Below are 13,018 nucleotides of genomic sequence, written 5' to 3' on the forward strand. Positions count from 1 at the left end.
TTCATATACTGCCTAGATTAGTGGAATTAACATTATAAAAATTTCATTATCTAGAGAAACAGAGACAACAGAGGTTCTAAACTCTTTGACCATCATCTTATGTGAGTGCTCGATGAAACTATAGAATAAAACAAGATTTTCATATTTTTGAAAATTTTCCAAATCCGTGGGGTTAATCCCTTCAAGAAATATTGAGTTTTCGGTAAATGCTCTATATACTGAAGTTTATAATCTTCACTTTTAATTTAAAAATTTCAAACCACAATCAACATTTGAATTAATGTATTCTAAACTATATTTCATGGTATATAATAATCATTCTAATTTTTTAATATTTAGTTTGGTAAAGTTTCATATACTGCCTAGAATAGTGGAATTATCATTATAAAATCTTTATTATCTAGAGAAACAGAGACAACAAATGTTCCAAACCTCTTTGACCATCATTTTATGTCAATGCTCTAAGAAACTATACAATAAAACCTGTTTTTCATATTTTTGAACTTTTTTCAAAATCCGTGGGTTATAACCCCTTTTAAAATAATGAGTGTTCGGTAAATCTTCTATATACTGAAGTTTTAACTTTCACTTTTGTTTTAAAAATATCCAACAACATTCTACATTTGAGTTAATTTAATCTAAAGTCTCCTTTCATGGTATATAGGGAAACATTCTAATTTTTTAATATTTAGTTTGGAAAAATTTCATATACCTGCCTTGATCAAGGGAATTAGCATTATAAAATATTTATTATCTAGAGAAAACGGACTACAAAGGTTCTAAAGTCTTTGACCATCATCTATTGTCAGGGCTCGATGAAACTATACACTAAAAACCAGATTAACATATTTTTGATTTTTTTTTCAAAATCCGTGGGTTAACTCTTTTTAAAAATATTGAGTTTCGGTAAAATGCTCTATATACTGAAGTTTTACTTCTCACTTTTAATTTAAAAATTTCAAACCACATCGTACATTTGAATTAATGTATTCTAAACTATCTTTCATGGATATATAGAAATCATTCTAATTTTTTAATATTTAGTTTGGTAAAATTTCATATACTGTCTAAAATAATGGAATTATCATTATAAAATCTTATTATCTAGAGAAACAAGAGACAACAAATGTTCCAAACCTCTTTGACCATCATTTTATGTCAATGCACTAAGTAACTATACAATAAAACCAGATTTTCATATTTTTGATTTTTTTTTCAAAATCCGTTGGTTAACCCCTTTTAAAATATTGAGTGTGTCGGTAAATCCTCCTACTATACTGAAGTTTATACTCTTCACTTTTTGTTTTTAAAAATTTCAAACCACATTCTACTTTTGATTTATTTTAATCTAAAGGCTCTTTCATGGTATATAGGGAAACATCCTATTTTTTTAATATTTAGTTTGGAAAAAATTTCATATACTGCCTAGATCATGGAATTAGCTTTATAAAATCTTTATTATCTAGAGAAACGGAGACTACAAAGGTTCTAAACCTTTTACCATCATCTTATGTCAGTGCTCGATGAAACTATACACTAAAACAAGATTTTTTATTTTTTTGATTTTGTTTCAAAATCTGTTGGGTTAACCCCATCAAAAATATTGAGTTTTCTATATACTGAAGTTTTATACTCTTTCCTTTAATTTATAATTTAAAACCACATTCTACATTTGAATTAATGTATTCTAAACTATCTTTCATGGTATATAGGAATAATTCTAATTTTATAATATTTAGTTTGGTAAATATTCATATACTACCTAGATCAATGGAATTTAGCATTATAAAATCTTTATTATCTGGAGAACGGAGACTACAAAGGTTATAAATCTCTTGACCATCATCTTATGTCAGTGCTCGATGAAACCATACACCAAAAACCAAATTTATATATTTTTGATTTTTTTTCTTCAAAAAATATGTGGGTTAACCCTTTAAAAAATATTGAGTTTTGGTAAAATTCTCTATATACTGAAGCTTATAATCTTCACTTTAATTTAAAAATTTAAAAACCACATTATACATTTGAATTTATTGTATTCTAAACTATCTTTCATGTTAAATAGGAATCATTCTAATTTTTTAATATTTAGTTGTTGGTAAAATTTCATATACGCCTAGAATAGTGGAATTATCATTATAAAATCTTTATTATCTAGAGAAAACAGAGACAACAAATGTTCTAAACCTCTTTGACCATTATCTTATGTCAATTCTCTAAGAAACTATACAATAAAACCAGATTTTCATTATTTTGATTTTTTCAAAATCCGTGAATTAACCCCTTTTAAAATAATGAATGTGTTCGGTAAAATCCTCTATATTGAAGTTTATACTCTTCACTTTTTGTTTTAAAAGTTTCAAACCACATTCTAAATTTGAGTTAATTTAATCTAAAGTCTCTTTCATGTTTATATAGGAAACATTCTAATTTTTTAATATTTTAGTTTGGAAAATTTTTCATATACTGCCTAGATCAATGTATTAGCATTTATAAAAATATTTATTATCTAGAGAAACGGAGACTACAAAGATTCTAAAACTCTTTGATCATCATCTTATGTCAGTGCTCGATGAAAACTATACACTATTTTTGATTTTTTTTTTTCAAAATCCGTGGGTTAACCCCTTAAAAAATATTGAGTTTTCGGTAAATACTCTATGTACTTGAAGTTTATACGCTTCACTTTAATTTAAAAATTTTAAACCACATTCTACATTTGAATTAATGTATTCTAAACTATATTTCATGGTATATAGGAATCATTCTAATTTTTTAGTATTTAGATTGGTAAAATTTCATTATATTCCCTAGATTAGTGGAGTTAGCATTATAAATTTTTTATTATCTAGAGAAAACGGAGACAACAGAGGTTCTAAACTCTTTGACCATCATCTTATGTGAGTGCTCGATGAAAGATACAATAAAACAAATTTTCATATTTTTGAAATTTTTCCAAAATCCGTGGGTTAACCCTTTCAAAATATTGAGTTTTCGGTAAATGCTCAATATAATGAAGTTTTATACTTTCACTTTAAAATTAAAAATTTCAAACCACATTCTACATTTGAATTAATGTCATCTAAACTCTCTTTCATGGTATATAATAATCATTCTAATTTTTTTAATATGTAGTTTGGTAAAATTTCATATACTGCCTAGAATAGTGGAATTATCATTTATTAAATCTTTATTATCTAGAAAAAAGAGACAACAAATGTTCTAAACCCTCTTTGACCATCATCTTATGTCAATGCTCTAAAGAAACTATACAATAAAACCAGATACCCATATTTTTTGAATTTTTTTCAAAATTCGTGGGTTAACCCTTTTTAAAATAATGTGTTCGGTAAATCCTCTATATTGAAGTTTGTACTCTTCACTTTTGTTTTAAAAATTTCTTACCACATTCTACATTTGAGTTAATTTAATCTAAAGTCTCTTCATGTTATATTAGGAAACATTCTATTTTTTTAATATTTAGTTTTGGAAAATTTTCATTATACTGCCTAGATCAATGTAATTAGCATTATAAAATAATTATTATCTAGAGAAACGGAGACTACAAAGGTTCTAAACTCTTTGATCATCATATTATGTCAGTGCTCGATGAAACTATACACTAAAACCAGATTTTTATATTTTTGAATTTTTTTCAAAAATCGTGGGTTAACTCCTTAAAAAAATATTGAGTTTTCGGTAAATACTCTATATACTTAAGTTTTATACTCTTTCCTTTAATTTAGAAATTTAAAACCTAATTCTACATTTGAATTAATGTATTATAAACTATCTATGTCATGGTATATAGGAATCATTCTATTTTTAATATTTAGTTTGTTAAATTTTCATATTACTGCCTATAATAGTAGATTAGCATTATAAAACACTTTTTTTTATCTAGAGAAACGGAGACAACAGAGGTTCAAAAAATATTTAACCATTATCTTATGTTAGTACTCGATGAAACTATACACTAAAACCATATTTTCATATTTTTTAAATTATTTCCAAATCCGTGGGTTAACCCCTTAAAAATATTGAATTTTCGGTAAACGCTCTATATACTGAAGTTTATACTCTTCACTTTAATTTAAAAATTTAAAGCCACATTCTATGAATGAATGTATTCTAAATATCTTTCATGGTATATAGGAATCATTCTTATTCTTTAATATTTAGTTTGGTAAAATTTCATATAATGCCTAGATTTGTGGAATTAACATTATAAAATTTCATTATCTAGAGAAAATGGAGACAACAGAGGTTCTAAACTCTTTGACCATCATCTTCTGTAAGTGCTCGATGAAAACTATTTACTAAAACAAGATTTTTCATATTTTTGAAAATTTTCCAAAAATCCATGGGTTAACCCTTCAAAGATATTGAGTTTTCGGTAAATGCTCTATATACTGAAGTTTATACTATTCACTTTAATTTAAAATTTTAAAATACATTCTACATTTGAATTAATGTATTCTAAACTATCTATCATGGTATATAAGAATCATTCTAATTTTTTAATATTTAGTTTGGTAAATTTCATATACTGCCTAGAATAGTGGAATTATCATTATTAAATCTTTATTATCTAGAAAAACAGAGACAACAAATGTTCTAAACCTCTTTGACCATCATCTTATGTCAATGCTCTAAGAAACTATACTATATTTCATGGTATATAGGAATCATTCTAATTTTTTAAACTATATTTCATGGTATATAGGAATCATTCTAATTTTTTAATATTTAATTTACTAAAATTTCTTATACTGCCTAGATTACTAGAATTAGTATTATAAAAAAAATTTATCTAGAGAAACGGAGACAACAGAGGTTCTAAAATTTTTAACCAAATAATAATAATTAGGAAGCTTCACGTTACATTTAAAAAGTAATAAATATGAATTTTAAAATTTCCATTTTGTTGTTTAGCAGCAAAGCAAAATTATGTGTTTGAATATCGTTCATATTAATCAAATATATTAATTATTGATGCATATCATTTTAAATGAATTCTATATTTTAAACCAACCGAACTAACATTGAATCATTTGGAAGCAGAACACTAAAGAAATAGGCTCCTTTAACTCTTGGGGCACGACAGTTGAAATGTGACCCTATGCTCCATCGAGGGGACGAACAAACCTTCAGTGTTTTTTTTTCTATAATAACTTTCTTTATTTGATGGTATTGGAGAATAGTAAGAGATGAGCCAAATACTGATTTACAAACTAATAGTATAAAAATGTGACTAGCTAATTTAGAGAAACTTTAAATATTACTGTTATCAAAACATCCTAACAGTGCATTTCCTGAATTTCAGAGTTAATCGTGTATTGCAGAATAAAAAAAAGAACTAGTATAGTATTTAATCGAATCTGATATAACAGAATCATGGCATGTGATTAATATTTGGTTATAACCGTAAGAATATGAGCGTTGAATTTGAATCATATTACGTATTTTGATTTGATTATAAAAGTATAATTTGGATAATGTTCGTATATTTGCTAGATAATGAATCAGTCGTATCGATTAAAAAAAGAGAGATTGTGATTCTATCAATTACATTATTAGAAGAAGTCACTCTATCGATCCTATTTTCTGATACGAATAAACTTGAGTTTAGAGTTATCAGTGAAATGTCTAAAATTAAAGGCATCGATTAATCCATAGATCTCTCCCAAGTCTAGAAAGTTTAAGCAAAATTTTTTTTTTTGCTAGACTGTAAATTTCATTTAAAATGATAGAAGGTTTGCAAAAAGCAAAAGCTTAGTCTTTGTGCCTCTTCGGCAAAAAGTTTAGGAAATTTACCAAATTCATTGATATAATTACAATTCCTCATTATGTAAAGAACCGAGCCGGCTTGGAACAGCTAAAATACTTGGAAGAGAAGAATACAATCTTAAATTAAAAAGAATAAACGACAAAATGTTCAAACAAAAAGAATCTTCAATTGATATAAACAGTGTTTTCATTTCACTAACTATTGTGACTCTGTGGGGACCAATAAAATGTTCAAACAAAACTCATTTCGTCTATTATTCGAAATGTATAATCCATTTTTATGGAATTTTTCTTTTGAAAACATAGTTACTATTAAGTTCTGAAAATGAAAAACATTGAGTAAAACACATAGAGTAAACTAGGAATGATCAATTATATATAAGAGTAAGACATATAAAAGAAAACCAGAATTGGTTATAATCTTTATAGAAGAGAAAGGCCACCGTGCGTCGACCATGCGAGCAATTCTTTTTTGGAAAAACAGAGGTCTTCCTTAATGGGAAAGATATTCCAAGTCCTAGTTGTGAAATAGGGACCCCGACTAATATAAAAAATTCATAAATAATACTCATTCCGTTTCGAATTACTTGTCGTTTTAGAATAAAATTTTCGTTTTTGGTTTTCAATGCAAAATTTATTGACAATATTCTTTACTCTATTTTTCTATTTGTTGATATATAATTAGGTATATTAGTAATAGTATTTTCATTTTGAAAATATGTAAAATTAAATAATTTTAAACTGTGTGCATAAACCTAACACGATAAATAATATGAAACGGATAGAGTAGTAATTAATTAACCAACTTACACCTTAAATTAATTATATTTTTCACAAATGATTAGCAGCCTAAGTTTTTTCCGTTTGAATTTATTTCCGATGAAAACCCTAAATCTTGAAACAATTAAACGTTTCATAAACTCAAACGCTTGTCTATTGTAATCTATTAATTGGCAAACCATACACGTAATCCTTGTTAGTGTTCTGTGTTCATAATTTACCATTCCAAATCTAAGTAATTAACAAACAACCCTGCTCATAATCCCAGTGCAATTCTCCTGTTTTTCATTTATTTTACGATAAAACGTGTAAGTTCTGATATATTTTTCGTGTTTACTTATTATTCTGTAATGTTTGTTATGTTCTAGTACTTATTTATACGTTTAGAATCCAATCAACAATGGTTTAAAAAATTAATAGCATTTTTCAGGTTATGAGAATCAACATTGTAAGTTCAAAAGTTCATTTTGGATGTCTACTATTAACAATAAGTGTTGAAAATATTAACATAAATATTCTCCTTTTCACAAAAGAATCATGGTACTAACAGTTTAACAAAAAAAGAAATCATGGTGTTTTAAAATGTAAGGTGTTTAAACATTTCTATATTAACTTCGATTTTATTGAAAATCGATTTTAATAAATGACATTCAAATCCAAATAAACTATTTAACCAATTAGTTTATAATATTTTTAATGACTGGTTAAATAATTTTAAGTTTAAATTGTAGTGATATTTTCTAGAGCAAAGTAAAATTTCTTGATTTTTTGTAGGATATAACATTTTATATTCTGAAATAGATAGAGTATAACGCGGTATACATTAATATTTACACGATTAAGTATTTGGGGATGCTTATGGTTATTAGTATTAGTTCAGCTTACAATATTGATTTTGAAAACAATTTTTTCTTAGATGTACATGGAATTAAAAATAGAAAATTAATTAAGGTGATAATCTATTAGTAATTTTTGGATTCGGCTTGTATTTACACTGAATCAGGGTTAGAATTTTTGGTTCAGATTGTTGATATGCTGAAATGTAATAAGTGATCAGTTCATCTCTTAGTAATAGTCACAAGGTATTCAAATTTGGATCGTGTGATATGTTCCTCCTCAAACGGTGAAACCAATCGGATAATCGAGATATGATTTATAAAAAGAAATTTATACCTAATAGAAAATTAATGGTATATTTGAAAGGCTACACACAAAAAAAAATCGAAAATTATAAATACCGTGTCTGAAAAATAATTTGGTAAATGGATCTATTTGCATTCAACTTTTGGGTTATGGTGATTTAGTTCCTGAACCCAACTATGCCGAAATGACCTTTTCTCTAACAACCGCCGCCAAAATAAATCAAACCACACAGCACAGCGTCTAGTAACAGCACGAAAAGGATCGGAAACTTCCAGCGCATGTGTTCGTGACTGTGTTTATATGTGTACAAATTAACTAAAATATAATGGAGTTTAACTTATTAAAATAAAAACAATAAAATACTTAGGTTATTGTCCCCGTCGGAACAGGAAATCTAAAGGGTTTCTTGTTTCGTGCCCTTCGTGGATTCTCAAGTAACAAAAGTCAAGAATGTTGACCCATGTTGTCGTCTTTCGATATGAAACTATATTCAAACATCAACTACACGTAATTTAATTATAAGATTTAAAAAGCAGTACAACAACCGTCGCGTATAGTATTACTTTTGTATATAATGAGTGGAGCCGTACGTAGAATGCGAACATGGCATGCATCTGCAATGAGAACCAATGAAAGAGAAAAGTTATGCACTTAGAATTTTATACATGACAAAACTGTAGAGAGCTTATAGCTAACAGTTTTGGCTGAATACCGCAAAATTGTTCGATAGATTTGGGTGCAATCGTTTTTGTTCCTGTGGGCGTTCACCACTCTAGTACATATATTCGCTCTATTTCTTTTTTCTTTCCGGGTTTTAGGTATACTTTAAAAGATGTTTAAAGATTCCTATATATATTAAAGTGCCCAAAACAAGAATTTTCATTTCCAATGCATCTGTGTGCTATGGTTTTTGCAGGTTATTATAATGTGATGGCTAGATCCGTAAGACAACATTTAAACCTTAATTTGTCATAGCAATATCCTTGGCTGCATTACTATATAATTTAACACTCATATACATGCAAGCTATATGTACCTTCGTACTATATGTGATCATTTTATTTACTGCATCTTTATTTAATTCTATTGCTTTTCCATACAAAACCAAAACCAATAGTATACAAAAACAGAAAACGATTTAATGAAAAGTAAATAATTCGATATAGTATATATTTACCCCTGAAATATATATTAAAATAGCATTTGTTATTTGTCGGAATGAAATTTCATTCTCGCATATAATACTTGACCTCTTAATCTCCCATCGAAAACAAGTTTTAAATGAAGAGCAAACCAAAGTTCATAAGAGAAAAATATAGTATGTTATCGTTTCTATTAATTTCGATATAGAACACATTTATTGTATAATGTTGTATTACATATTTCATACACGTTTAATGAGAACAGATGTGTACATATATGATATATATACTACATTAAGTAGTGGCCACCGAGCGGTTAAAAAACTAAAAACATGTTTTTGAATGTGCTGATATTGCTTTCGGTGAAGTTTAACCTTTTCGTGATTCTTAAAATTCCGAATATGAATCGGATATGATTTGCCGAGATTGGTTTTGATCAAATTTTGGATTTAGTAATACGTTGGTTTGTATCTAGGAATTTAGTATAATCTTGGATTCTCAAGGTTAGTGATTCCATAATACAGAACATTTCCAGACGTTTTTGAGTCATTACATTGATTAAGTTCTATTTCGAACTTCATATTCAAAACACAAAACACTTGGAAAATAAAATATTTTTAAAAGAACATATAAACTGACCATTCCAACAGATTCATTTCCACACAAACCTAACCTCTTATATTTTTCCTTATTTTTGGTATCTTACCCTTTAACTACCCATGTAACTATAGACCGGCCCTATAATTAGTTTTTGCAGCGTCTTACAACGGAACCTTTTAGTTTTACCTGACTAGCTACTTGCTGTTAAGCTAAATCAATAATATATTTTAAACCAAAACAACACCCAAGTAAATCTAACTACTAGAATTAATCATGCAAATAACCATTCATAACATAGCTCGCATTAAAACAAAAAGCAGATTTCTGAAAACAAAACTTAATTAATTATTTTAAAAGAATGAGTTTAAAAAAGAGATTTAAAAGGCTGAAAAAATAGGGAAATAGAGAGGAGCATAATGTGGCCAAAAAGGTACATAGGGAGCCACCAATGATAGATGAAGTTTTTCCAATTTCTTTTCTCATTACTTAACCCTTCTTCTCACACTTCTCCTTATAAATTTCTCTTCTCCTCCTCCCCATTTTCTCCACCTCACACTCTCTCGTCCTCTTTACATCTCTATTAACCTCTGTCTCGCCCCTCGTTCTTAACACTTGTGAGAAATATGATGAACCAGAATGTCATCGTCTCCGACAGAAAACCCATCTTGGGTTCGAAAACCATCACTATCTCTGTCTCTAACTCTCCCCTGTTCTCTTCTCCTCCCACTCACTTTACATTTCCTCGTCGTAAGTTCTTGGAACTTCTGGAAGCAGCTGACAAAAACAGCAACAAGAACAATCTTGGTGCTGGTAAGATTGCATCTTGGGTCGATTCCATGCGTGATTCTTCTCCTACACGTCTCAGATCCTCTTCTCGTGACTCTGTCTCAGATAACAACCATAAAACATCTTGGATCGTACGTTAACTATTTCTAAATCCAAATTTACCCATTTCAAGATTTTGGTATTCTCATCATGGTTTCGTATTTCTTTGTTTAGGTTCGATTTCCATCGGCTTTAAATATGTTTGATGAGATTGTCAATGCTGCTAAAGGGAAAAAAATTGTTATGTTTCTTGATTACGATGGGACGCTTTCTCCCATAGTTGAAGATCCTGACAAAGCTTACATAACACATGAGGTTTTTATTCTGTTCCTTGGCTGATTAAAATTAATTTGTTGTATATTTATTATTTTCGATTTAACATGTTAGATGCGAGAGGTTGTAAAGAATGTGGCTCTAAACTTTCCAACAGCTATAGTTACTGGAAGATCCATTGATAAGGTACATTACATTTTTACTAAATAATTACTTTTTATATTTTTCCAAAACCCGTATTTATTGATTATGTGGGATAACCCGTATTAATATTGATTATGTGGGATATATATTATATAAATATTTCTAGGTTCGTAGTTTTGTCAAACTCGACGAGATATACTACGCTGGAAGCCATGGCATGGACATTGAAGGTCCGACCAACGAAAATACTTACGGCGAAGTGAGAAAACAATGCAGAAAATAATTATACATATTATAGAAATAGTTATTTGATTTCTAAAACTTGTTTTTCTTTCTTTTGGGATTAAATGGTCACAGAGTGATCAAGGTGTGCTGTTTCAACCTGCTAGTGAATTTGTACCCATGATCGAGAAGGTGCATTTTGATAGTATATGTTTTTCACATAACTAATTGGATTACTGAGAGTGAAAAATTTAAACAGTAATTAATATATTTAACTTGTTCGCATATATATAAATTCAGGTGGTTAATATTTTAGAGGAAAAGACAAAATGGATCCCTGGGGCTATGGTGGAGAACAACAAGTTTTGTCTGTCCGTACATTTTCGACGTGTTGATGAGAAAGTAAGAATAAAAACGATGATGAAAACAAAAGGACTTTTCTCTTCTTTTAACAAGGGTCCAAATTGCTTATTGTAATTTTTTACCCAAAGTACTTCAACAAATTAAAAGTCTTGTTTCTTGAAATAAAAACTATGTTGAATATGAGTTAGGTACCCTACTCCGCAGTTAAAAACACAAAGCAAAACCATACTTTTTTTTTAGCAAAACCATACTATATAAATATAATTATTGTGTTACCAGCAATAATATTTTTATTTTTTGGTAAAACTAGCAACAATACTTTTATTTTTTTTTGGTAAAACCAGCAACAATACTTTTCATAAAGTTTCTAATAATTATTTAATTATGTACATTTTGTTTCTAATAGAGATGGACCGCATTAGCTGAACAAGTAAAATCAGTTCTAATTGATTATCCACAGCTGAAACTAACACAAGGTAGAAAGGTAAGATGAATCTTCCTCTCCCTCTAGCCATTAGGAGGCTAATAAAGCATATTTATGTTGAATAATAATAGAATAACCATCACTAATTTACTTCTTTGTAAAACCAGGTGCTTGAAATCCGCCCTACGATAAAATGGGACAAGGGCCAGGCTCTCAAGTTTTTGCTAAAATCATTAGGTGAGAGAAGAGAACTCACATTGATATAATATTTATTTACTGGGGGGGAGGGGGAAATGTTATATCTGCTTATTCTTATATTTTGGTTTGATTAAAATAGGGTTTGAAAAGTCGGAAGATGTTGTTCCTGTGTATATTGGAGATGACCGTACCGACGAAGATGCGTTTAAGGTATGGTGACATTGGTTATAAGGGGTTATAAGTTAGGTATCATCAACTACTATAACTTTTTAGGTTGAAATATCTACTTTTACTCAACAGTACTCGGACTGATATTTTTTTGGTGCAAATACTTCGACTGATATTGACATAGTAAATTAACCATATAATTCGATAGGTTCTACGTGAACGGGGACAAGGTTTTGGGATTCTTGTCTCAAAAGTTCCAAAAGAAACCAATGCCTCTTACTCTCTCCAAGACCCTTCTCAGGTAAATTAAGTCTTACCTTCTGATGTAATATTTGAAATTACTATAATTATGATTGGTAATTTTTTATTAAGGAACCCATTTTCATTTGCAGGTTAATGAGTTTCTGAAGCGTTTAGTAGAGTGGAAGAGGAAGACAGTCGGGGAAGCTTGAAAAAAACAAACATGCAACATTAATAACACCTGAGTTTATTTTATAATTTTTGAGAAGAAAATAATCAGTATATATAGACAACCTTTTAAGAAAACTAGTACTAGTACTAGAATCCCGGAAGGTGCTTTTTTTGAGAACTTCACCTAGAGAGAGGTGTCTTGGCCAGAAGCATATTTACTTTTTTATCGATCGAGAAATTGTAAATTTCGTTTAACGATTCAGAAAATGAAGAGAACAATTAATATAGTTTCCAAACTCATTTATCTTCTTTGTTTTTCACTTTTTCGTTTTTTTCATTTCCACATCCTCACATAACTAATTCAACATCTTCGAATTACTTTTTGACAAACATTTTTCTTTTACTTTTTACTGTTTAATTACTGAATATGGATAAGGGTATCATTACACTCCATAGTCTCAACTCCACCTCTTATATAGTAAACTCTAAAATCTAATCACCAAAATGAAAATATTTTTAAATTTTTTTTTTA

General features: G+C 28.6%; 1 protein-coding gene across 1 annotated transcript; it reads left to right on the forward strand.

Annotated features, from left to right (window-relative positions):
- The first annotated feature begins 9,987 nt into the window (after nt 1-9,987).
- LOC130499607 (trehalose-phosphate phosphatase B) lies at nt 9,988-12,773 on the forward strand. The gene is made up of 11 exons (XM_056993855.1): nt 9,988-10,375; nt 10,458-10,598; nt 10,671-10,742; nt 10,867-10,959; nt 11,058-11,114; nt 11,223-11,324; nt 11,692-11,769; nt 11,877-11,946; nt 12,047-12,117; nt 12,284-12,376; nt 12,468-12,773. Exons 1-11 carry the CDS (start codon nt 10,082-10,084, stop codon nt 12,525-12,527), a joined length of 1,131 nt encoding a protein of 376 aa, XP_056849835.1. The 5' UTR covers nt 9,988-10,081; the 3' UTR covers nt 12,528-12,773.
- Nucleotides 12,774-13,018: the final 245 nt, after the last annotated feature.

The sequence above is a fragment of the Raphanus sativus genome, chromosome 9 (assembly GCF_000801105.2).
Source record: "Raphanus sativus cultivar WK10039 chromosome 9, ASM80110v3, whole genome shotgun sequence".
NCBI lineage: Eukaryota > Viridiplantae > Streptophyta > Magnoliopsida > Brassicales > Brassicaceae > Raphanus > Raphanus sativus.